At 40.7% G+C, this 27,690-nt stretch overlaps 1 protein-coding gene across 1 annotated transcript in view; it reads right to left on the reverse strand.

Moving 5' to 3' along the window:
• The window catches only part of RNF150 (ring finger protein 150), a 234,524-nt gene that overhangs the window by 68,459 nt on the left and 138,375 nt on the right, over window positions 1-27,690 (reverse strand). Inside the window, exon 2 of the mRNA XM_040967267.1 lies at window positions 15,714-15,964. Coding sequence (XP_040823201.1) covers window positions 15,714-15,964 — 251 coding nt within the window. The remainder of the gene's footprint in view (window positions 1-15,713; window positions 15,965-27,690) is intronic.

Below are 27,690 nucleotides of genomic sequence, written 5' to 3' on the forward strand. Positions count from 1 at the left end.
ATGGAATTTTTATTATTCCACATGCAAAATTTGTTGTTCTGTCATTTATCCTTTGTTCTTTAAGATTCATTTGTTTGAAAATCAAAATGATGGAAACAGGGAGAGACAGACAGACAGAGAGAAAAATATTGAGATAGAGAGAGAGAGAGATGGAGATGGCAGGGTAGGAAGGAAAGAGTGAGCCAGCAAGACAGATCTATCTTCAAGGGACTGGTTCACTCCATAAATAGCCACGAAGCTGAGGTCTGGGCCAGGCAAAAGCCAGGATAATCCCAGTCTCCCACATGGAGGTGCAAGTACTTGGTTCATCTGTTGCTACTTTCGCAGGTATCTTGGGGCGTATTTGGACAGAAAACTGTATGGCTGGGCACCCCACTGTGGGATGACAATATTGTAAGCTGTGGCTCAATTCACTTTACAATAATGCTGGTCCTTGGTTTTCCACTGGGAAGAAAAACTACAAATCCTGCTTTACCTTAGTTGTGTTCACAGCCTGAAATTAAATCTAGGGATTGAAACCTGAGCTCAATCTGAAAGCAGACTCTTTCTTGGTGACTATCAGAAATTCAGAGTAGCAGCTGGTATGTTGGCTCAATTGGTGAACCTTCCACATCCCATATGGGTCCCAGTTGGTACTCTGGCTGCTCCACTTCCAATCCCACTCCTGGCTTGTGGCCTGGGAAAGCAGTGGGGGATGGTCTAAAGCCTTAGGACCCTGCATTCCCATGGGACACCTGAAGGGGCTTATGGCTCCTTGTTTCAGCTCAGTTATGGCTGTTGTGGCCATCTGGGGAGTGAACCAGTTGATGGGTGATCTTTCTTTTTGTCTCTCCTTCTCGCTATAAATCTTCCTTTCCAATAAAAACAAATCTTAAAAATGTAGAGTAGAGTAATGCTAACAGAAGAATAAGGGACCCCCCCGCCTGGTTTCAGAAAAGAATCTTCTTCCCTCTCCCTATTTTCCACTTAGTAATTAATTCAGAGAGCTTTTATGAAATTTCTCTATACAGGCCTAAATCATGTCTTTTACTAAAGATTGTCAGGAGTTGGACATCTTGGTAATTATATTTATTCTGAAAGGAAGGAATCTCATATGAATGCTAAGAAGAAATCTGAACAGAAAGGGTTTCTACTTCTTCCCCTCTCCACCAACATTTATCACTAGGTCATCACCTTTCTCATTCATAGATCTACACATCTGTCCATTCTTCCGATCCTAAAAATAAAAACAGACTGCCTTCCACAGGTTACCTGAAGTCTTCGATGTCATGCAAAAACTTTGGTCATATAAATTTGTGGAAGTGAGTGTCTGACACAGAAGTTACGTTGCGTGATTCAAGTACCAGCTCTTCCCACTCCCATCCAGCTTCTCACCAGTGTGTATACTGAGAGGCATGGCAGCACATGATGGCTCAAGTACTTGGGCTCCTGCTACCCACATGAGAAATCCACACTGGGTTCTTGGCTCCTGGCTTGGGTCTGGCCAAGACCTGGGAACATTTTTTGGGGGAAAACCAGGGGATGAAACGTGGTTTTCTTTTCAATACAATGAAAAAGAAATCAATTTATTATCTTCGTCTCTTCTTAACTGGTCTTTTGCTATAGGTGTGTTTGCAGTGGCCCTTATGATAAATGAGGAAATGTATCACTCCTTTGTACACCATAGCCACAGCAAAGCTGAGCTCATGCTCTCCCTCTCTCTTTGCAGTGGCCAACTGAATCATAGTTGTGCCCTTTTTCCTAACTGTATTTTATCATCGTGTTAACCACCATCATCACCACCACCAGGTGGGAAAAGAACTTAGTGATCTTATGTTCTAGGTGAAAGGAGGACACTGTCAAAGTAAACAGAGTGGGTCCCGGTCATCTGGAACCTCATGTGGATGTTCATCTTGGATGAGTCAGAGATTTTCTGCATACACTCGAATGCTTAGTAATAATCGCTTCCAGGCCTGACTGATCCAACAGAAATCATCACTCAGCCAAGTCAATCAATTTCTCATGATATAGAAGACTGCTCTGCAAATCTAGGAAAACTGACAAGAAAAATTAAGATTATTTTGACACCTGAGCTGACTTCATAGGGAATGACTTTAAGCTGTGCACTTGTGACATGACATAAAAATATCAGGGTTATTTGCTGTAGAAGTTGAACAGAAGAGAAGGAAATAGCTAATTAATGCACTGAATACTAACGGATATAATATGACCTTTTCCATGTCTGTTTCCCTGTGGGATTTGCATTTGCTTCTATAACAGTTTCAGGGACAATTTTAGTTCTTGGTTCTTTATGAGGAAGAAGCTTCTCTGTTTAGACTTTCCCTTGGTGGTGACACTTGGCATATTCCTTTACATTCTTTTTCTCTTTGCCTGTGAAGTTTAAATCTGTTTTAAATCCCATTATTTTACTTATTTAAATGTAGCTAAGCAGTATGTACAAAATAAATCCAAACTAAAAGGAAGATGTATCATAGGGAGAAGTCAATTTTTCAAGAAAAAAATTTCTGAATGTCATTATGAGGCTTAGCTCAAACAAAAGAAAAGAGCCCACCAGGTATGGTGCCTTGGCTAGCTGGCAATTTTGCCTAAGAGCACTGCAAAGACACCAGTTTCAAATGCCAGCACCTCCCAGGAGGCAGTGGATGGTGGCTCAAATACCACTCCTGTGAGATACCTAAATTTTTGCCTTCCCACTCAGACTGGCGTCCCCAGTCATGGCAGGCATCTGAGGCCAGTGGATAGATATGCTCTTTTTATCACTCCATGTTTCTGTCTCAATTATAAAATAAATAAAAATAAAGCGTATCTCTTCAAAAATATGCTTTAAAATATCAAGGAAGAAAGGAAGGAAGAAAAGAAGGAAGGAAAGGAAAGGAAAGGAAAGGAAAGGAAAGGAAAGGAAAGGAAAGGAAAGGAAAGGAAAGGAAAGGAAAGGAAAGGAAAGGAAAGGAAAGGATAAGAAAAGGAAGAAAAGGTCTCAGAAGGAAAGTTATTCTCTGGCTTTCTCTAACCCATTTATCTGCTGCTTCCCTTTTTTTCTCCCCACTCCAAAATAATTCATAGAAATCAGGATATCCTATCATTAATGTGGGCTGCAGAAATTAGAATACTTCGCTAAAGCCAACCACAGAATCTAGGGACATAACTCTGACCTTCTGTTTCTGTGTAATTGCTGCCTAGGAAGAAAGTTTTGACTAACCTTTCAGTGATACGAACCTGTGTGACTTGCAGTTTTAAGAATCCTCATTCCACGATGGGTCCTGCTCTCTATGCAGCAGGAAGAAACGCTACACAGAGGCCAACAATTGATAGTTTTGCTGGATCTCAGCTGAGACAACCATTAGGTCATATCCCCCTTTTTATTCAATCACATTTATACTTGACTGTCGATACTTCATCCAATCTAACATAAAAACGTTTTTCTCCCTGGGTCTTTAGGTCCTTGAGTCTTTATATCTCAAGACTCCAGTGTCATGTAAAACTTGAATGAATAAATCCATAAGACCTCTTATTAATCCATCTGGGTCTTAGAGACTTTATAATTAATATTATGAGAATTTTTTTTCAGAGACTGAGAGCAAGACATATAGAGAGAGTTACTGTGTGTAAATTCACTTGCCAAATGCCTGCCAACAGCTGGGACTGGGCCAAAGAGAAGTTGAGAGCTGGAATCTCACTCTAAATTTCTCATGTGGGTGATGGGCATCCAATTACTTGAACCTCCATTGCTGCCTCCCAGTGTCTGCATTAGCAGAAAGCAGAGTCAGAAGCTGGAACTCAAATATTCCAATGTGAGACATGTACATCTTAACTGCTAGGTCCAAGGCCTGCCATAATACATCTGCTAGAGGAGTGCTGGGGTGACTTCTTTGAGGGCGAGGAAAGGTGTCACCCATTCTTCCTATACCATCTGTGGTTGTTAGGCAACTGTGGTTGTTGTGCCACTGTGATACGAGCTCTGTGAGGGCAGAGCCCTTATCTCTGTAACAAATGTGGAAAATAACTTCTTAAAGATAGGTCCGGAATATTCAGGAAGTTTACAAAGTCTCTACTTCTGGGCACAGTTGAAGGAAGGGAAGCTGGCAAATAGAATTTGAAGTGGGAAGAAAACATTCTGCTTTACCTATTTTTTTTTTTGCCTTTTATACTGTGTACACACCTACTGTTAACTGACACACAGCGTAGTAGGTAAGACTAGCCTCCAAGACAGCCAGTTTTTTTTCCTCTTTATTCTCTTTACATTCCTTTTCCCTCCATGACTGGAGAAAAGACAGAAACAAAAAGATACCAATTTGTTTAAAATTAGATTACTAGAGTTAAAGAGTTCATACAAAGACTAAAGTATATGTGTGTTACATAAGGATTGAGTTCTTTTATATTTGGTGGCAATACCATTTTCTGAGAATTGCTTTATTTATTAAAGATGACCCTTCTAGCAGCCCTCTAACAATGCATCACACAAATTTTTTAATCCACAGCAATACTGTGAGATTGGTATGCTTCTCCTGATTTACATGTGGATATTAACACAATGTCCGATGACTAGGAATTTCTGAAATAGACATTTGAATCTAGACATGACTTCAAACTGGTATCATGAATTACTACCCCATACCAGATTTAATCAGGTAAAATTGCTTTAGGAATCACAGCTCACCAGTCAAATCTCACCTCTTTCAATTGCAACCTTTATTCATCATGTGACTTTCTAAAAGATATTTTCTGTGAATAACTGCAACTTTTACTCCACAGGAAACTACATTGAATTGTCCCTCTCCAGGGACACTGCAGCACGAAAGAGGTGATGATTGTGTAAGAAGCCGGTGATTTTCGGTTCATTTTGCAATCCACGCAAAGTCAAGGAGACACTAAATGCTCATCTGTCTAATTCAAGTTCTTTCTTTTTTCAGATTCCAGAATGAATGACTGAATACTTCACCCACATAAAATTAATGTATTTGACATTCCATTTCTGGTTGTGACCCTACAGGTATACTGAAAGTCATTCAGTTTGGAAGCCAATAATGCTTTAATAGAAACAAATGACTTAGTTAGCTTGGTGCTTATTATAGATACAGATTATATAGCTATAACTTTCTGTTAAATGGAGCATAACACTATCCATCAAAAGAAATGTTTTTCTCTGGGCAATTCTATATTCCTATTCCATCCATCAAAGAGCTAAGGAAATAGTGCTTACTTTTAACATGATCCCAGTTCACTGACTGACCCTAATGGCAATATCCTATATTTCAAGGGAAGTTAAAAATAGAAGCAAAAGTAAAAAACTTAAACCCCCATGAGTCACTTCCATACCATCACCTTCCAACTGTTTTTTCACACACTTCATAGAATATGCATGGACTTAAACTGAAGTGTAGGCCATACTGCAAAAACTGAAATAAAGATTGAAATAATTATTCAAATGATGATTGAAGCTTAAAATTCTATCTTTCCTTCAATTGCCCAATAGCTGCTAACAGAAATGTTTTGTCATTAGATATGTATGGATGTCATTCCTATTTTTTATTGCTTAATCAACTGGATGATGCTCTCTTTTCACAACCCTCACAGATATACACACAACACACAGTCTCTCCATATTGAACTCCACTGGAAACAAGTGAATATATTAGTTCTAAATCCATTTTTACTTTCTTGTGTCTGATATTGTATCCATTTAAGCTCTAGCAATATCTAATGAAAGTAGTAAAGCTGAATTTGTATGTAGTCAGCAGTTTATATAATAGCAATCCCATATGCTGTTAACTGAAAACTAAATAATGCTATGCTTAGTGGCTTAAAAATGGCGTTTATGATTTGAAGCCTATACAAAAGTTTCCCTTAACACATGTGCCGTAATATACAAGCTTCTACATTTCTCAGTCATTAACATCTATCTCTATGTATTTTCATGACTTTTTACTTCACAATGGTAATTTTCATATATATATATTATTTTATACATATAGTATATATAGCAAATAAAATAAAATATTTAAGAAAAAAAGAAAAGAAAAATTGACTTTTATTGACCTACCTCATTCTCATTGTAATTATAAAAGAAAGGCATATTACTATGTAGTTTAGAGAACTAACAAATAAAGAAGTGGCTTTATCACTTCAGGTAAAAGGTAGAATTTGACCACTATATAGCAGCAAAAAAAAGTCATACTTTGATCGTGCAGTGATGGGGAAAAACAGACTACTTTAGAAAAAGCAGAGGCTAAGACATATGCAAGCTTCTGTTTGTGGCTTATGCACACAGACACATTTGAATTGACAACTTACTGAATATACATGGAGAAGGTTAAAATATGTGAAAGATCATGCTCACATTTGTTAACAGTTCAGTGGTTTTAGCAGTGAATTTTTTAAAAAAATTATGTATTTGAGAGAATTACAAAGAAAGGAGGAAGAGAGTAAGGGAGGAAGGGAGGGGCAGGGAGAGAGGGAGGGAGGGGGAGGAAAGGAAGGGAGGGGAAGGGAGGGAGAGAGGGAGAGAGAGAAAGAGAGCAATCTTCAATCTGCTAGCTAGTTCACAACCAAAACAGCTACAGAAGCCGGGATGGGCCAGGCTGACACTGGTTGCCTGGAGCTTTTTCTGGGTTTCCCACATGGGTGCAGGGGCCCAAGCACTTGGGCCAGTCTCCACTGATTTCCTAGATGGTTTAGCAGGAGACTAGATCGGAAGTGCAGCAGATAGGTCTCCAATTAGCACCCATACAGGATTCTGGCTTTGCAGGCAGCAGTCTTATGTGTTATGCTACAATGCCAGCCCCTGTCTTTGACTGTTTGCTGTGGCAAGACTAATAAAATAAACATACTAGATTTCCCACATTTATCTATATCTACCACATCATGACACATTTAAATACCAGAATATTAAACTTGTAACTCTTATTATAAAGGAACTATATAATACTGAGATAATTTTAGGGAAAAATGGTTGGGGGGGGTGGAGGGGTAAAAACGGGGAGAGAGGAAGTGGAGAGGGTGAGAAGAACCCTATACCTACAAAACTGAAAAAAAGGACTGGTCTCCAAATAAATTTATCTCTTTATTTCATTTACACACACACACACACACACACACACACACACACAATCAACAGGCACAAAAATAAAGGGTTTTGCTCTGGTCTTAGCTATACAAGATCTTATTATATAAAATTTGTAAAATATTCTAAAAAGATTAATAAATTCAGTTTTAATACCTAAACATTTCTGCACAGCAAAAGGCATGATAGATAAACATCAAAGACAATGATAAGCTGCAGGAAAAACTGAGTTCTGTATTACAAAATTATTAGTTTCTTTAATAAAAAGCTTATAGACACTAATTAGAAAATTACCTACACTCAACTGAAAGTGGCTAAATAATATCATTATATATTCAAATATCACACAGAAAAAAAAATCCATTTCTGAACTATTGTATTCAGAAGATGTTCAATATTACTTGTAATAAAACACTGTAATATCATTTTAAATTTTAGGAAATCACATATGAAAAGCTGCAACATATTCATTTGATAATGAAATGACAAGACAATATTATTGTTATGCCATAAATCAGCTCAACATTTTTTTGGCAGACAATTTTGCAGTATATACCACAATTTAAAATATACATACCACTGTATTGACCATTATACTTTCAGAATTTATCTTATAGATATACTCTCATCTATGCTAAATATTGCATGTGTATCTTTTTTTGTAAGAAGAGATGTCCACTAATTGGAGCTGACATATGTGGACAGTGCGAAGCTGTGCATTAGGCATTAGGAAGCAGGTTGGTTTGTTTGATGTGAATAAATCTCTGGGATACAGTGGGGGACAAGGATTCAGAGTAAAGAATGCTATCTTTGTTTTTTTAAATAACACTTTATTGAATACTTCATACATAAAATTTGCATCTTGATTTTGGATGTTTTTTCAAAGAAGAAATTTCCAGGACAGAGACACTGGGTCAAAATTTACAATAACTGCATGACATTGAAAACTATGTTCAGACTTTTTATGCCAATGACCTGTTACCAGCAATATATTATAATGTTTTTAAAAATATACGTGTAATGTACGTGTATATAGCTTGACAATTCTTAACTTGAAAGTACAAAATCTGAAATGCCTTAAATCCAAAACTTTTAGGCCTTCAACCTGATTGCAGATTCTACTCATGACATTCATATGAAACTTTTCTGTCAACACACAGGTGCTCCAAAAACACTATATAAAATTATCTTCAGTCTATACGCTGATGTATATGTGGGTAAAGGAATTTGTTTATATGAAAGGCAGAATTGCAGAAAGAGGAGAGACAGAGACAGAGGGTCTTGTATCTGCTGATTTACTCCCCATTGACTGCTTTCCCTAGTGCATTAGCAAGCATCTGGATCAGAACTGGAGAAACTGCGACAGTGACTGGTGCTCACATCGCAGGCCACTGTTGCAGGTGGTCGTGCAACTCACACCACCACATGCCATTGACACATAAACTAATTTCAAGTTTGCATTTGGGTGGGCATACCCAAGATATTTCATTATATATGAATATGCAGATACTGCAAAATAAAGTAAATCTGAAACATGGTTGGTTCCAAGTGTTTAGATAATTGACATCCAACCTGTGTAAGCACACATATTTACAGTGTATAAAACATCCCTGGAAGGAAAGACATTACATGGACGGGCATTTAAGAGAGGGATGAAAGGAAAATTATTTTTTTCCTTTATGACAATTTTTACCTTTTTCATTTTATACCGTGTAGATGCTTTGAAATATCTTCAATTCATGTCTCCTTTTCTTGAAATGTAGGCACTGAAGTTAACACTATTAACAAAATGTTTTCTGTTTCTTCCCCTTTTACATACCCAATTAAATAGGTTGTCCAAACAACAAAAAGTAGAGATGTAGCACAAATGACTTACATTTTCTGCAAAAATCCCAGTCAAATATCAAAATATGTATATTTGGAGAATAACCAAAAAACTAAAAAAGATACGTTATCAGGATATTTGTTGAGCAGGGATAGAAGAGGTGGTTTTGTCTCAGTATTTTCTGTGATTGACTTAAAAACTGATACATTGGGGGAGAGGAAGATGGCCGACGTAGGAGGAAGACTGTGAGGGAGCAGCTAGTGAGAGAGGGATAGAACGCTACAGAAGCAGCAAAGAGGAACAGCAGGGAACCGCAGGGAGAGGTCCGTGAAGCTCCCTGGGACAGTGTGGAGCCAAAAAGATCCACACAACTCGGAAGAACAACGAGAACGGAGCAGGGCAAAGGCAGAGAAACCGACATCCCACTCCAGACCTGCTGAGTCACTCTTGAAAACGGCCTGACGGGAGACGCGGCCAGCTCGGAGGCGGGGAGATCAGGGGGATCGTCACCGGCGGGAGGCCTTCGGCAGCGGTGGAGGCAGACTGCAGCGGCCGGACTTTGGTGAGCTGGGGGTTGACGTGGCAGCCTCCGCATTTCTTGCCCCCTGCTGAGGCTACAGCCTCAGAACGCGGAGCAGACGGCCGAAACTGTTGGGTCTGTGTGGAACTACGTACAGTGGTGTTGTGTTGGTGGCTGAGGGGGCCCCGGGAAGGCGCATCGGATGTTCTTGCGCTGAGGGGACCAGTGCGGCTCGGTGCGCAGAGGTAGCTGGCGAGGGTCTGGAGTCCCCCACATCCTGCCTGGTGAGTGCTTGAAACCACCAGGACTCTGAACGCCGCACCGAGCGGGCTGGGCGCCCCGCCTACAGCAGCAGCACCTCCGTAGCGCAGGTGTCAGGTGACAGGAGAACTCCTGCACCAAACTGACACGGTGCGAACCTGCCGCCGTGAAGTCATTATAACAGGGCGCCTGGGCCACTCCTCCGCTAAGGGCCTGTGTGGGGGAGCCACACGGGAGCAGGGGCTCTGAACACCCACACACCACGAGTGGTGGATTCACTGCATAAGAGCCACGCCTGGAAAGTGCCTCACCCACAGTCCCGTGTGTGGGAGACGCACCAGGTGGGCTCTGAAAAACCCTGCAGTCCCTGACACGGAGAACGCAGGGAGAAAGCACATAAAACCTTCTACGCCCTGCGGATTCCCGTGAAGGGAGCACACCCAGAGAGCGCCTCCATCCCGCCACGCCCTGGGGTGTCACACCTGTAGAAGAGGTGCCCAGAGTGTGCCTGGAATCCACTGGGCCCCCAAGGTGGTGCTCTACAGCCCCGGGCCCTGAGAACGCACCAACGGTGCCTTGAAAATTACCACGCCCGGCAACACCACGCCTACAGGCTCCAATCTCTACAGGAAAGCACCTGACAGCCCCTCAACACACGGGCCCATTTGCCTCACCAGAATACACCAACGCAATGGGAAAAACCACCAGAAAGAGTTGTGCTCCAGATGAAAGAGCCAGCACCCCACCAAACAAGGGCCAAAAGCCATTATCAATATCGACGATACGAGATGAAGACATGGAAGTGTTACCAACAAAGGAATTGATGAAAATAATGCTAAAATCTCTCAGAGACGTGGACATAAAGCTGGAAGACCTCCAGAACCGCATAATCACCGAAATACAACAAATCAAAACCAAACTGGATGCCCAAGATAATAAGATTGAAAGCCTCATCAACAGAATAAATGCGGCAGAGGAAAGGATCTCTGAAACAGAAGACACACAAAATGAAAGTGCCCAGCGAATTAAACAGCTGGAGACAAACCTCAGCAAAACTAATAAAATGATGCAAGAGATGAAGGATTACCTTAGAAAATTGAATATTCGGATCATCGGCCTCCCCGAGGGAGTAGAAAGAGAATCTGGGATGCAAGCAGTGCTCGATGAAATTATACAGGAAAACTTCCAAAACACTTGGAACACGAACCCACCCCGCATACAGGATGGACAGAGAACTCCCAACAGACATGATCCAAAGAGATCTTCACCCAGACACACGGTGCTCAAGTTCTACTCCAATGAAGACAAAGAAGGAATCCTGAGACAAGTACGAAGTAGAGAAAAGATCACATACAGGGGAAAACCCATCAGGATCACTGCTGACTTCTCCGAAGAGACCCTACAAGCAAGGAGAGAATGGACAAAGATCTTCCAAGTCCTGAAACAAAACAACTGTCAACCAAAAATAATCTACCCAGCAAAGATCTCATTTGTATATGAGAACGAAATCAGATACTTCAATAGCAAAGAAAAACTAGAAGAATATGTCTACACAAAACCAGCTCTGCAAAGTCTCCTTAGAAATGCGCTAGTCCCGGACAAAAAGGAGGCAAATCACAAACAAAGTTGGCAAATAAGAAGGTCTCCAAACTAAAGGCCGCACCAACAAGACAATTACATAGGCAACAACACACACACAACACAATCACATGGCAGGGCAAAATTGCAACCTCTCAATTTTAACTCTCAACACAAATGGTCTAAATTCACCAATCAAAAGACAGAGATTAATAGAATGGATCATCAAACAAGACCCAACCATCTGTTGCCTACAAGAAACGCATCTAACCAGAAAGGATGCAAAGAAACTGAAAGTGAAGGGATGGAAAAAGATATTTCACGCCAATAGACGAGAAAAAAAAGCTGGGGTAGCTATCCTAATTTCAGACGAGATAGATTTCATTCTAACTAACATCAAAAGAGACAGGGAAGGCCATTTTATACTGGTGAAAGGAATGATCCATCAAGAAGCAATCACCATCATTAATGTTTATGCACCGAATCTTAATGCACCTACTTACGTAAAGCAATTACTTACAGACTTAAAGGAAGACATAGACACCCGCACAATTCTTGTAGGCGATCTCAACACACCTCTAACAACAATGGACCGGTCTACGAAACAAAAACTCAACAAAGAAACAACAGAGCTCACACAAACAATAGAACAACTGGACTTAGTAGACATATATAGAACTTTTTATCCTAAGGCCACAGACTATACCTTCTTCTCAGCGGTGCATGGCACCTTCTCCAGAATCGACCACATGATAGGACATAAAGCGAATCTAAACAACTTCCAAAACATTAGTATCATACCATGTACCCTCTCAGACCACCATGGGATGAAACTGGAAATCAACAACTCAAAACTCCCCAGGAAGTATAGGCACTCTTGGAAATTGAACAATATGCTATTAAACGAACAATGGGTCAGAGAAGAAATTAAAGATGAGATCAAAAAATTTATGGAAACCAATGAAAACTCTGATACAACATTCCAAAACTTGTGGGACACCGCCAAAGCAGTGCTACGAGGTAGATTCATCGCAATCGGAGCCCATGTCAAGGCCCAAGAAAGACGCCAAATACAGGAACTAACCTCACACCTCCAGGATCTGGAAAAACAGCAGCAGAAGAGTCCCACACACAATAGGAAACAAGAAATCATCAAAACAAGGGAGGAGATAAACCAAATAGAAATCAAAAAAACTATACATAAAATCAACAAATCAAAAAGTTGGTTTTTTGAGAAAATAAACAAAATAGACACTCCACTGGCCCGATTGACCAAAAAAAAACAAGAGAAAGTGAGAATCAATAGCATTAAAGATGAAAAAGGCAACATAACAACAGACACTGCAATCATTAAGAAAATAATTAGAAATTACTACAAAGAACTGTACTCCCACAAATTTGAGGACCACCAAGAAATAGAAAAGTTCTTGGACTCCCACCACTTACCAAAACTCAGTCCGGAGGCAACTGCAGAATTAAATAAACCCATAACCGAGGTAGAGATTGAAACAGTCATCAAAGATCTCCCAACGAAAAAAAGCCCAGGCCCAGACGGCTTCACTACAGAATTCTACAAAACATTCCGAACAGAACTAACCCCAATCCTCTACAAGCTCTTCAAAACAATAGAGGAGGAAGCAACCCTCCCAAACTCATTCTATGAAGCTAACATCACCTTAATCCCAAAACCGGACAGAGAACCATCAGAGAAGGAAAACTACAGACCTATTTCTCTGATGAACATTGATGCTAAAATTCTCAACAAAATCCTAGCCAATAGAATTCAAAAAATCATCAGACAGATCATTCATCCGGATCAAGTAGGATTCATCCCTGGAATGCAGGGATGGTTCAACATTCGGAAATCCATAAATGTTATAAACCACATCCAAAAACTGCAAAACAAGAACCACATAATAGTTTCAATAGATGCAGAAAAAGCTTTCGACAAAATCCAACACCTCTTCATGCTAAAAACTCTAGCCAAAGTAGGCATAGATGGGAAAATCCACAACATAATCAAAGCAATTTATGAAAAACCCAATGCCAGTATCATACTGAATGGAGAAAAGCTAGAACCCTTCCCACTGCGATCTGGAACAAGACAAGGGTGCCCGCTATCACCACTGCTATTCAACATAGTCCTAGAGGTACTTGCAGAGGCCATAAGACAAGAAAAAGAAATCAAAGGCATACGTATAGGAAACGAAGAAGTCAAGCTTTCACTATATGCAGATGACATAATCCTGTACATAGAAAAACCAGGAGACTCAATACAGAAACTGCTAGAACTTATACGAGAGTTTGGCAGAGTGGCGGGGTACAAAATTAATGAACGAAAATCAACAGCCATAGTGTACGCAAATAACACCAAGATGGAAGAAGATCTAACCAACAGGATACCATTCAAAATAGCAGAGAGAAGTATGAAGTATTTGGGAATAAATTTAACCAAAAGCGTAGGAGACCTATTCGAAGAAAACTACAAACTATTTAAAAAGGAAATTGAACAAAACCTCAAAAGATGGAATAACATCCCGTGCTCCTGGATAGGCAAAATCAATATCATTAAAATGTCTATACTACCACAAGCAATATACATCTTCAACGCAATTCCAATCAAATTGCCCAAAACATTCTTCACGGAACTGGATACAATGATTCAAGAGTTCATCTGGAAACACAAAAAACCACGAATAGCTAGAACCATCCTGAAAAATAAGAAGTTAGCAGGGGGAATCACAATCCCGGACCTCTGGACATACTATAGAGCAGTGGTTATCAAAACAGCCTGGTACTGGCACAAAGACAGAAAGGAAGATCAATGGAATAGAATAGAAGCACCAAAAGGGAACCCACACAAATACAGCCAATTAATCTTTGACAAAAAGACCAATGACAACTCAAGCAAGTGGGAAGGACTCTTTAGTAAATGTTGTTGGGACAACTGGCTGATAGCCTGTAGAAACAAAAAGATAGACCCACATCTATCACCATACACTAAGATCCAATCTACATGGATAAAAGACCTAAACCTACATCCAGAAACCTTCAAACTCTTGCAGGAAAATGTAGGAAATACCCTGCAAGACCTAGGAGTAGGTTCCGACTTTCTAAGAAGGACACCAAAAGCAATAGCAGTTGAGAACAGAATAAACAAATGGGACCTCATCAAACTAAGAAGCTTCTGTACAGCAAGGGAAACAATCAACAAAGTAAAAAAGCAACCCACAGAGTGGGAGAAGATCTTTGCACACGATATAGGCGATAGGGGGCTAATTTCCAGGATATACAAAGAACTTCAAAACAACCAAAAAACCAAAACAAACAAACCACTCAAGAAATGGGCACGGGAAATGGGCAAACATTTCACAAAGGAACAAGTCCAAATGGCAAACAAACATATGAAAAAATGTTCCAGCTCCCTAGCAATAAGGGAAATCCAAATTAAAACATCGATGAGGTACCACCTAACACCAGTAAGATTGGCCCACATAAACAAGAACACCAACGACGCTTGCTGGCGAGGATGCGGGGAAAAGGGAACCCTACTCCACTGCTGGTGGAGCTGCAAATTGGTACAGCCTTTATGGAAATCAGTCTGGAGAACACTCAAACAACTCAAAATCTGCATACCATATGACCCAGCAATAGCACTCCTAGGAATATATCCAAAACACCTGTTTTACGACAAACCAACATGCATCCCTATGTTCATTGCAGCACAATCAGTAATTGCAAAAACATGGAAGCAACCGAAATGCCCATCAGCAGAAGATTGGATAAGAAAGCTTTGGTTCATCTACTCCATGGAATACTACTCAGCTATTAAAAAAAACAAAATGCAGTTCTTTGTGGCTAAATGGGCACAACTGGAAACTATAATGCTAAGGGAAATGAGTGAATCCCAAAAGATTAGATACCACATGTTTGCCTTGATTTAACCTGTAATTTTTTGTTTGATTGTTGGTTATTTTTTGAACCTGTCATTGATACTGTCTCAACCCAGATGTTTCGAAGAATGGAACTTGCATTATTTTTAACATATTGTCTACCCATTACTATGTCAATTAATTCCATAATGTTGTATATTGATACTGAGGCCTTGTTGGGGCTTTTAACTGACCGGATCTTTACTCTGTTAAACCTATCTTCAGACCATAGAAGGTCTCCCCAAGAGGCCACTGAACTTATCTGGACAATAAGACGCTGAACTTTATGCTAGGCATGTGTTTGCAAGCAATGAATCTCAACTGAACTTGAACTATGGTTATGCAACAAGGTGGAGGAATCCACCATGGGGGGAGGGGTATGGGAGGGGTGGGGGGGATCCCCAGCGCCTATAAAACTGTACTACATAATACAGTGTAAGGAACAATAAAAAAAAAAAAAAAAAAAAAACTGATACATTGCTATTTATATCACATTTGTAACAGTGCTTTTTTAGTTTTAAATGTTTGGTTACTCACCTGGTTCCTGTCCCTGGCATTTGCATATCGAAACCTCTGGATATAATAAAAGACCAGCCATGCGAGGGAGATGATCATCAGGACAATGAAGGAGATGGAGACGAACACAACGGAGGTGCGGCTCACGTATTTCTGCAGGTTCCGGGTCCCAATGGTGATGGACATGGTCACAGTGATGTTCCTCTCCAGCAGGCTGACAATCTCCTTCCCTTTTGGTTCAGGAATCATTATGGCCACTATGTCTTCTACACCTGTGGTGGAGGGGCAAGAAGAGTGAGAGGATGGTGGAGGAAGTCAGAATGAAATGCATAGACAGAACACAGACACTACTTCTCAGGAGTCTGTGCCAGGAAAAGGAGATGGAATAGCCAGAAATCAGGTCACATTTTCTCTTTGCTCAGCTTGTTAGGAACACTGCTGTCTTACATCTCAGAAAAGAACCTAAACTGGAGTCATGATTTTGGGAGCAGTGAGGTCATGACCCTGGGACTTTTTATTTAGTTAAAGGTAGACTGTTCACAATAACTCCAGTTTTCACTCTTAGGGTACACTCCACAGATCTTCTAAGCAGGAGAAAAGGGCATTTTGAGCCTCATGGCAAAGGGTTACGTGCCCAGTTGTATGCCATCTACCTGAGAGCTTTCTCCGTTTCCCTACACAAACACCAAGAATGCTCCATTATGGATCTCTACATATAATTTCCAATTCAATTTTCTCCTAGAGTGAGTACTCAAGCAACCTAAAAACAGGTTTTTTAAAGAGCTGTAATAACATATGTCAACTTAAAATAATGCTCTCAGAGCTACTTCCTACGCATTTGACTTATCTCAATGAAAATGGCTGTGCAATCTCATACCAAGCAAAGGGACACAGAGACAGCACAGGAAATTCCCTGATTGTTTTGCCCCAAATTCAGATACTCCAACCACATGATTCCTGCTATTGGACAGTTTGAAGCACATTTGGCGCCTTTTTTAAAAAAAAAATATTTATTTATCTTTATTGGAAAGTCAGATATACAGAGAGAAGACAGAGAGGAAGGTCTTCCATCCGATTGGGTCACTCCCTAAGTGGCTGCTACGGCTGGAGATGAGCCAATCTGAAGCCAGGAGCCTCTTCTGGGTCTCCCACACGGGTGCAGGATCTCAAGCTTTGGACCATCCTCAACTGCATTTCCAGGCCACAGGCAGGGAGCTGGACGGGAAGTGGGGCTGCCAGGATTAGAACCATTGCCCAATGGGATCCCGGTGCATTCAAGGCAAGGACTTCAACCACTACGCTATATATTCTCATCTGTCACCCCAATTCAAATCCATACACAAAGATGCAAGAGCATGAGGGCGAGGAGAATTCATACCCACACAGACATACCTTATTATCTTGGGTGACTACAAATTAAAGGGAACAGATTTGAAAATAGGATTTTGTAGATGTAGGACAAACATTAAACTTAATTGCTCTTAAAGCTTGCCTTATTCTCAAGCTAAGGTTAGTCAGGTAGATTCACCTACATTGGCTCGGGGTGTTACAAATATCTTAGCAGCTACTCAGGACTTTCATTTGACCTTGATCTCCAAGTATATTTTCAGTCCTACACTTCTTCATGGTGTCTCTCTTAGTCCAAATAAGTACTTTAAAAAGTAAACCAGGGTCCAGCGTGGTGGCGTAGTGGTTAACATCCTCACCTTGTAGGCACTGGGATCCCATATGGTTGCTGGATCTAATCCCGGTGGCCCCACTTCCCATCCAGCTCCCTGCTTGTGGCCCGGGAAAGCAGTTGAGGACAGCCCAAAGCTTTGGGACCCTGCACCCGTGTGGGAGTCCCGGAAGAGCTCCTGGCTCCTGGCTCTGGATTGGCTCAGCTCCAGCTGCTGCAGTCACTTGGGGAGTGAACCATTGGACGGAAGATCTTCCTCTCTGTCTCTCCTTCTCTCTGTATATTCACCTTTCCAATAAAAATGAATAAATCTTAAAAAAAAAGTAAACCATACTAAGATACCTGTGTTAATTATATTTTCTTTCTTACAAGTTCTTAAAACCCATGCATTAGTCCAAATGCAAAAATCATAAAATCATTAAGTGTTTGAGTTTGGCTATTATTTCTGAGACTTATTCAAATTGCTGGTCTGAACTGAAACTTTGCAGACTTTGCTGATAATTCTGATGCGGCCTCTCATTTCATGTTTACTTTGGCGAATGACTGCATGTGGTCTGAGGTTTTCGATGGGATTAAGGCTGTTGGCAGGTTTTGTGTCCACAGAAACACGATCTTCTTTGTATACTAGACTAATCTGGCCTGCTGAGGCTCATCCTGGTGCTGCTGTTATTTGAGAGATACTTAAGTCATGGCAGAATTAGGGTTTTTCCCTTAATTATTCTTTTATTTAGGTTATTCAGGCACCTTTGATGAAAGATCTAGAATTAATTTTTTGGAGAGGGGGGTCTTTGGAATTGTTGATAAGACCCTCGATACCCAGAGATGTAATTTTACATTTTTTTTAATCAGACTTTAGTAATATAACGCATTTTGCTTTGCTGTTTTGGTATCCTATTTATTAGAAAGTGTTTATCCATTCAGTAGGATAGAAGTATCACAGTAAACAACTTCTTCAAGTCTCATTTAACTTTGTACATTTAGATCTTGCACAACCTGATTGTGCTTTAACAATGATATAATACCTATGGAGTTCTTACAATGGGGCAGTAAAAAGGAGGGAATGGTTTTGGATATGTCTGGATCTATTTTGTACTATGCTTTTTTTTTCCCTCTGTGGAGTATGCATGTCTTTGCCTGTGCCAGGACCAGACTGCTTCAGCTGTATGGGTTTTAGTATACTTACTATCTGGCAAATTAAATCTTCCTTCATGATGTATCTTTCTTGTATTTCTCCTGTTTTCTGCTTTAAACTTCAGAGACCATAGCCTTTTAGAGTCTGCAGTGAGACTCTGGAAGTGGACAGGTTGTTCTCAATCCAGGTTCAACGCTTTTAAAAATAGGCCATGAAATTTTGGATCTTTATAATGTTTTAAATGACTCACTACCCATTTTCTGGGACTTGGGAAAACATTTTCCCTTCCTGTATGGTAAAGTATAATTAACTATTTTAAACTTCAGTACTTGGAGTGACACTGCTTATGCTGTTTGTACCACTGTTGTGTCTTCATAATATAGCATTTTCATGGAATGACAAGCAGCACAAAATCAGTCAGTGGAGTGGTTATGTTCATTTACACTTCAACTGGAGTAATTTCTAATATTCATGACTATTTTACAGAACTCATACTGATAAAAATTCAAATTCCCTTTTAAAGTATTTATTTGCAAGGCTCTCTCTCTCTCTCTTTCTTTCTTTCTCCGTGTGTGTGTGTGTGTGTGTGTGTGTGTGTGTGTGTGTGTGGCAGGGAAGGAGAGATACACAGGCAGGGTGGAGTGCAGAAGTGTGTGTAGAGGAATGCTGAAAACTCACTGGAGGGGTCTAGGTTGGTGCCCTAAGTAGCTCCTGCAGATTCATGACACAAACACAACACGACATAAACTTGAGGGGCCCCAGTCTTAGATCTGAGAAATTAAAACAAATAGCGTATTTCATATGGGCAAAATTTACAAAGGGGACCTGCTACTTTGGCAGTTGTATGATTTTGGTAACACCACATCACTGTGATTGATTTTCTGTAAAATTTTCTCAGCCTACCAACTATGTTTCTCCCGAAGGCGCTTCAGACATCTGAGTGGTAAGTGACTGCTGCTATGGAGTAACTTTACACTCTGGAAAGGCTCTTCAGTCCTTGAGAGAATTGTGTGTGATGACTGTGATGAAGACATACACGACCCAGCTGTCCGAGGACCCTGTAACTTTTAACACTTCCTTTTCCCAGGAGAGGGCTCACCTGCTATGATCTGATTGGCATATACAGATAATAAGGAATCAAAATTAAAAGTCATAAGGCCAAGTAATGTTTCACAACCAGGAAAGTTTCAACTTGCAAATTTGAGACAAGTGGTTAAATACTACAGTAATTGGATTTTTTTGACACTGGGAAATCACTGGACAATGAGCACAGCCTGTGGCCCCTTCTCCTCTGGCCATCTCAGAGAATGAGAGCATTTTCCCCTGGATTCAGGTGATCAAAATTTTTTTGCAATCCCTGCAGGTCCCATTTTCTCTAATCCTTATTCTCTGCTTTACTGTAGGCTCTTGAGAATGTAGGTGGTAGTAAGAGTGAATTGTTTGTCTTCTAGGTTCTGTGAGTTGCTGCTTGCTGTACACTGAGTTTGTCCAGGGTATGCATTCATAGTCATGACGGTTCTACCTGTGCACCGTGCTGCTGCTGCTCTTAGGAGGTCTAATGTCACCGTGGTCTTGTTCTTGGAGAATGATCTGCTCTCCCCTTCCATAACATTTTGGAGTTACATTTTAGAATAGTCTTTCACGTTGGTGTCATTCTGTCTACTTAGGAGTACTAATCACTTATTTCGGTAGTGCATGAATGTCTTTCATTTCAAGTACTTCATCTTTGCCAAAGCTTTGGGCCGTCCTCAACTGCTTTCCCAGGCCACAGGCAGGGAGCTGAATGGGAAGTGGAGCTGCCGGGATTAGAACCGGTGCCCATATGGGATCCTGGGGCGTTCAAGACAAGGACTTTAGCCACTAGGCCACGCCACTGGGCCCTATCTTCTATATTTCTTATGCTTTTGTACCTTCATTTAAAAATACTTTATTTGGAGGTAGATGATTGGTCTCGCTGTTAAACTGCATCCCCTATCAGAGTTCTCAGGTTTGAGTCCTGACTCTGGCCCTGGTTCTAGCTTCCTGCTAATGTGCACACTCTGAGAGGCAGCAAGTGACAGCTCTAACATTTGGGTCCCTGTCTCTCATGGGGGAGATCAGGACTGAGTTCTGGCTCCAGGCCTTGGGCAGACCCAATCCTGGTTCTGGCAGTGAATCAGTTCATCAGTGGAGAGAATCAGTGTACAGCAGCAATGACTGTCCATCTGCCTTCCTGTCTCTATGCCTCTCAAAGAAATAAAAATTATAAAATTAAAAACCCAAATTTCCTAGAAAATGAAAAAATCACTTTTGAAATATGTATAAACTAATAAGAAGTGACAAGAGCAGTGAATATAGATCCTCTGGACCTTTCTCCCAGCCTCCTCCAATTACAGAGAGTAAGTCTCAAGGCTTTGGGCTGTCCTCTACTGCATTCCCAGGCCACAAGCAGGGAGCTGGATGGGAAGTGGAACAGCTGGGACACAAACAAGCACCCATATGGGATCCCGGGGTGTGATAGGCAAGGATTTGGTCACTAATGGGCCCCAAAGAATGTTCTAAGACTTAGTTATTTATTTGAAAGTTTGATTTACAGATTGAAAGAGAGAGAGAAACTCTTTGATCTGCTAGAAGGCCACAATGGTGAGGCTATGTCAGGCTGAAGCCAGGGTCCAGGAAAGGGTTCTCAGTGGTTTCCCACATGGATAAAAGACACCCAAGCACATGGGCCATCTTCTGCCTTTTCCAGGCAATCAGCCTGCAGCTGGATTACAAACAGAACAACCAGGAAACAAACCATAGCCCAGATGGGATGGCAGCATCACAGGCGGAAGCTTTATGTGCTACGTCATAATGCCAGCCTCTGTAATGAATTACTAAAACAAGAAATTAACTGACACAGTGAACTAAATTATGCAGCTATCTTGAATTTCACCAGTTGAATACACACACATCTTTTTAAATTATTCATTTTGATTGGAAAGACATATTTACAGGGAGAAAGAGAGGCAAATCTCCCATCTGCTGGTTCACTTCCCAAATGGCTACAATGGCCAAAGTTGAGCCAACCCAAAGCCAGGAACCAGGAACCTCCTCCAGATCTCCCACACAGGTGCAGGGTCCCAAGGCTTTGGGCCGTCCTCGACTGCTTTCCCAGGCCACAGTCAGGGAGCGGGATGGGAAGTGGGGCAGCTGAGACACAAACTAGTGCACATACTGTATGCAGGTCTCTGCATGAGTTTTCACCTGGCTTTCTGATATTGGCACTGATGCTTAGGTTTGATTATTATTCTTTCTCCCTCTCTTTCCCCACGTGGAGGGTATCGTTTTCCTCCACTGTGCTGCTTTGAGTTGGGTGGGCACAGTGATGAGGGTAACTGCTTTTTTTTAAATGCACATTATTTTTTAAATACACATTATTATCATACAAAACTTAGGCACTACTGACTATCATTTGACTTTCCTAGCTTCTGTAAACGTAGGTTGGTACATGCCTAACTGCACAAATTTGTGTCTTTTTTAAAAGATTTTTTTTTTTTTTAACTGGAAAGGTCAATCAGATTTACGTAGAGAAGGAAAGACAGAGAGAAAGATCTTTCACGAACCAGTCACTCTCCAAGGGGCCACAGTGGCGACCAGAGCTGAGCTGGTCTGAAGCCAGGAGCCAGGAATTTCTTCTGGGTCTTGCATGCAGATACAGGGTCCCAAGGTTTTGGGCCATCCTCTACTGCTTTGCCAGGCCACAAACAGGGAGCTAGACGGGAGTGGAGCAGCCAGTACATGAACTGGTGCCCAATATGGGATCCTAGCGCATGCCAAGTGATGATTTAGCTATTAGGTTATAGCACCAAGCCCCAAATTGGTATCTTTATATGGAGACAATAGGTAGTTCTTACTCAATAGACATGTATTCTAGCCTCCTGTTTAGTTTAAAGAATAAACTGTCAAGCTATTGCTAGAGTGGTGGTATAATTTTATATTTTATATAAAAATGCTTGAATTATAAGTTTGACAATATCCTTGCCGGCATTTGGTTTCATCAATTTTTAAATTTTAGTGGTCTCTTTAGGAATGGTGGTGTTACATTGCATGTATCATGACTTAAAATGATGGTTGACTTAATGCGTTTCTCAAACTGACCCTCAAGCTCATAAATATGTCTTCAGATGTATATGTTGTATAATTTATCAGTTTGTACTCTTTCAAAACTTTTGCATTTTCATTCTAAAATGTCCCATTGGTGCATTTTTAACAATTTCTAGGTCCCACTGCATTGGGTATTCCCTTACAATAAGTGGTCACTTTTTAAAAAAAAAATTATTCATTTTTATTGGAAAGGCAGATATACAGAGAAAAGGAGAGGTGTAGAGGAAGAGCTTCCATCTGTTGATTCACTCCCCAAGCAGTCGCAATGACTGGAGTTGAGCCAGTCCAAAGCCAGAAGCCCAGAGCTTCCTCTGGGTCTCCCACACAGATGCAGGGTCCCAACGTCATACTCGACTGCTTTCCCAGACCACAGGCAGGGAGCTGGATGGGAAGTTGGGCTACCAGGACCAGAACCGGTGCCCACATGTGTTCCCGGTGCATTCAAGGCAAAGACTCTAGCCACCAGGTCATGCTGCCAGGCCCAAGTGGTCACTTTTAAACAGCATTATGTCTCAGGTGTTGCTTTTTTATCCGTATGATCTTTCATTACCTAATGAGCTTTTGTTCCCCTGTTGGTATCAGGTTGTCTGTTTGAGCGTTGTGTTTACTAGTGTAAAATAGAGTGGGGAGATTGTCTTGCTGCTGAAGAGGACTGAAAACACAAATGAATAACTTTGGGTGGCTCCATGTACCAAAGGATAATCCAAGACTCCATCTCTTTTTGGACAGGCTTTCTGCAATGTTACATCTTGCTTGCTCTTCTCTCAGATGAGCCCCGCCTACCACTGCATCTAAGGCCCCCTCGATGATGAATTCACCTGCTAATTGAGCTTTACTGTTCTGCACATCATCAAACCCCACATGCTTTACTACTTGTGTCCTGCATCCCAGACCATTCCTCTGTGAATTTTGGAAGTTCATCTTTGGTTAACAAATTCCATATTGGCCTTGGTCTCCTCTTGAGATGTCACTTCCTTGATCCTACACTTTCCTGCTCTGCTTGATCTGGCTCTTTCAGGACTCTGCACTGTGGTTACACAGACACTTCAAAATTCTTTCCAATTTATTTTTATTAAATGACACTCCATCTAACCTCAGGGCCAAAAGACAATTTGATATGCATACTTCTTGCTACCTGCACATCATTATTCCTCATCTTCTCATAGCCACCTTCAAAAGCCACTTAACCTTTGGTATTCTCTGCTCCTGGATTTATAACCCAACCTCTCTTCTCCTTCCTTCCACTACTTTCCCTTCCCACAATTCCAGGGCTTTGATTAGTCAGCTATTTGCTCCCCAGCGTTCCATGGATCTTCTTCCCAAGATCCTCACAGCCATTGTATCCTTACTGACCTATCTTCAACTTGTCATCATTAAAAATTATATCTCTGAAATCTTGTTATCAAAATTGTCACCTTCCTAATGCTACTTCTAACTTCCCATTAAGTCTCTTTTGCCTTTATTCCTCTCTGTATTCAGCACTATATAGCATTACAAAGCACTATAGTCATAAACTCTTAAAGATCCAAAAATGTTCTGAAATACATGCATAGTATTTATCATAACATGCCTTATAAACTCCTTGAACACTTTTCATGTGTTTCATGGACTCTGCCCTATAAAATCCATTTTTCCCTGCCTCTATTTAATTATGTGAACATGCTAATATGAATATCTCAGAAGTTATATGTTTTCACTTGAAACTTAGAATCCTGATCTAAAATGAATGTCTAACATTGCCCTGTTCCATTCCACCACGTATCTACTTTACATCACCCAAATTATATCTTCTGATTCTTATGTATATTTGGAAACCTCCCACATCCATTCCTACTCAGTCTCATTAGTGACCTTATCTCTGGAGTAATGAGAAAAAAAAAACCCACCAGGAGGAAATGTCCTGTTCTCTTATAAAATGAGGTCAGTAACACTGAATCATTTGGCACAGGGCCTGCCATATTAAAGCCACCAGATAGATATTAGCTTTTATTACTTCCATTAGTGTCTTATTACCACTGGTAAATATAATGTGATTTTGCATCTTTGACACCCTTCTCTTGACACAATCCAGTACAGGTCCCTTCTTTCATAGTGAGTTTGATACAGTGTAGTACAGGTCCCCTCAATGTGACAGTGAAGCTGATATAATGCAAACACAACGTATTGTCACAAAGGCAACAAAGGTTCAGTTTAGTTAAGTGCAATTTGTCTCACCTGCTACAGTCACCAGTGGCTCAGTTATCGGCAAGGCACCTGGTTATCACCAGTTGGAAGCAAAGCAAATGAACTCTTCCTGCTCATCTTAAAACAGGAGCATCTATGGGGTGGGTGTTTGACTAAGTGGTTAAGAGTCTACATCTACATTCCAAATCATAGTGTCAATGTTTGAATTCTGGGCTGCCCTCCTAACAACCTCCTGTTAGTGAACACCTGGGAGGAAGCAATGGTGGCTCAAGTACTTGTGGTCCCAGCCACCTATGATGGAGAACGGGATGGAGTCCCTGTTCTAGGTTTCTGGTTATTGCAGGCATTTGGAGAGTTTAGTAAAGGATGGGAGATTTCTTTGCCCTTTAGTTAAATACATACAAATAATCTAAAGGAAGCCCATCTCTGAGGCCATATTGTGGGAGTTTAAAAAATTGTTACAGGGGATATGTTTAAAAAATAGAAGTAGCATTAGAAGAGTCAAGCCACCAAATCAAGAAATAGCCTGATAATATTTTGCGCTTTGACTAAGCCACATCTGAAGCCAGTGTACCTTTGGATTTTAGAGTTAACTGTTTTGCTTAAGGCAGTTCAAGCTGGGTTTCTTTGTCCTTTGTTCCTACAGTACATAGCCAAGTAGTCACCATTTTTTGTTTTTTAATTTCAAGAATCCTGGTCTTGAAAAATTCCCAGACTCACTGAATCTTATTAAATGTTTGAGTAATTTCTCAGGTGGGCTACAGTTTACTTTGACCTCAATCCATTTACTTGAATTGACAATAGAACTTATTTCTAGTGCTTTCATATATTTCAGAGAAGAATATCCACACCACATTAACTGACTGCTGTTTCTCTTGCATGTCTGATGCTAAGGCTTTCCTCAATCCTCACTCCATTACTCCTAAAGTGTGTTCTTTTAGCTTTTCTACGCAGAGTGAGGTTAACACTAAACTGATACATGTACCTTGCCTCAGACCCATGTTTTAGCATACTTGCTGGGATTGTGAGGGATGTTTTCCGGGTCACAGTTTTATAATGATCAACACAGATTTCAGAGAACAAAAACTTAAATGCACAGTGGCTCAATTCCTCATTTGAAAATTCATCATTCAAAAATTCAACTGATCATCAATAGCCGTGATTTCTTCAGCTGTCTGGCAATTTCGAAACAAACAGGCTCACTCAAGCTGCTGAGTCAACACTAATGAATCAGAGCTTCTCAAAGATCTGCCTTAAGCTTGAAATGCTGAATTCTGGCTATTACTAAAGTACTTTTTAAAAAAAGATTTATTCATTTCCACTGGAAAATCAGATCCACACAGAGAAGGAGAGACAGAGAAAAAGATCCTCTATGAGCTGGTTCACTCCCCAAGTAGCCACAACGGCCGGAGCTTAGCCGATCCAAAGCCAGGAGCCAGGAACTTCATCTGAGTTTCCCACGTGGGAACAGGATCCCGAGGCTTTGGTTCATCCTCTATTGCTTTCCCAGCATAGAAGCCAGGGAAATAGTATAGTTCTTCATAAGGAGTCATAATTCTATCGGTCTCTTATTTAAGTGTGCCCCGACATTGTTGGTACAGACAATGTCAGACAGTCCAACATTCCATTGTCTACACATGTCTAAGAGTTACATTGGGAATCTATCTTTTGTCTGGAAGCAGGGATGCATATTCCATCATAAAGCTTCTATAAAGCAAAGGAAACAATTAACAAAGTGAGGAAGCAACCATCAGAATGGGAAAAAATTTTCCATAATACACAAGTGATAGGGGACAAATATCCAGGATTTACAAAGAGCTCCAGAAACCCAGGAACAGAAAACAACAACAACAACAACAACAACAACAAAAAAAAAACCTGTGAAAAATGGGCAAAGGAAATGAACAGACTTTTTCAAAAGAACAGATTCAAACGGCTAACAAATATATGAAAGGATGCTCAGGCTCCTTAGCCATCAGAGACATACAAATAAAAACCAAGTTGAGGGACCACCTAACTCCAGTGAGACTGGCCTACACTCAGAACTCAACTAACAACACCTGCTGGCGTGGATGTGAGGAGAAAGGCACCCTCCTTCACTGCTGGTGGGAGTGTAGGCTAGTAGAACCACTGTGGAAATCAATATGGAGAGTACTTGGAAAATTGCAAATTAACCTGCTATATGACCTAGGTATCCCACTCCTAGGAATATACCCCATGGAAGTGAAATCTGCATATGAGAAGGGGATATATAATACTATACTTGCAGCAGCATCGTCCACAATAGCAAGAATGTGGAAGCAATTCAGATTTGCGTCAAAGGAAGAGTGGTTAAAGAAACTGTGGTGCATCTACTCCATGGAATATTATTCAGCTATAAAGAAGAATGAAATTATTCTATCTACAACCACTTGGTCCCAACTAGAGACCATTATGCTCAGTGTAATGAGTCAATCACAAAAAAAACAAAAACTATATGTTCTCTCTAATATAAGGAAACCATTATGGAATGTGTAACTTCAATAACCCAATCCATACTGTTTTGTTTGGCTGTATCCCATGTGTTTTGATGTTTTTTATTTCAGTTTCATTTATTCAAAATACTCTCTTTTCTCTTGTGGATTACACAGTGGCATAATTTTCCCCAAGACACTTTTGTATTTCCTTTTTGTCACCCATGTGTTGGTTACTCAGTGGTGCATTTTTTCATGGTGCTGTAATTTGTTGTTGTTGTGTAGTATCTGTTGTAACTCATACCAATCGTTAACCTTGATTCATGGCTTCCCACTTATGGAAATGTATAGTGCTGGAGTACTGGGGTCTATCATATACAGATATGGGGGTATAATGGAATATGCATCCCTGCTTCCAGACGGAAG

The sequence above is a fragment of the Ochotona curzoniae genome, unplaced genomic scaffold (assembly GCF_017591425.1).
Source record: "Ochotona curzoniae isolate NIBS_2020 unplaced genomic scaffold, NIBS_Ocur_1.0 scaffold_4506, whole genome shotgun sequence".
Classification (NCBI taxonomy): Eukaryota; Metazoa; Chordata; class Mammalia; order Lagomorpha; family Ochotonidae; genus Ochotona; species Ochotona curzoniae.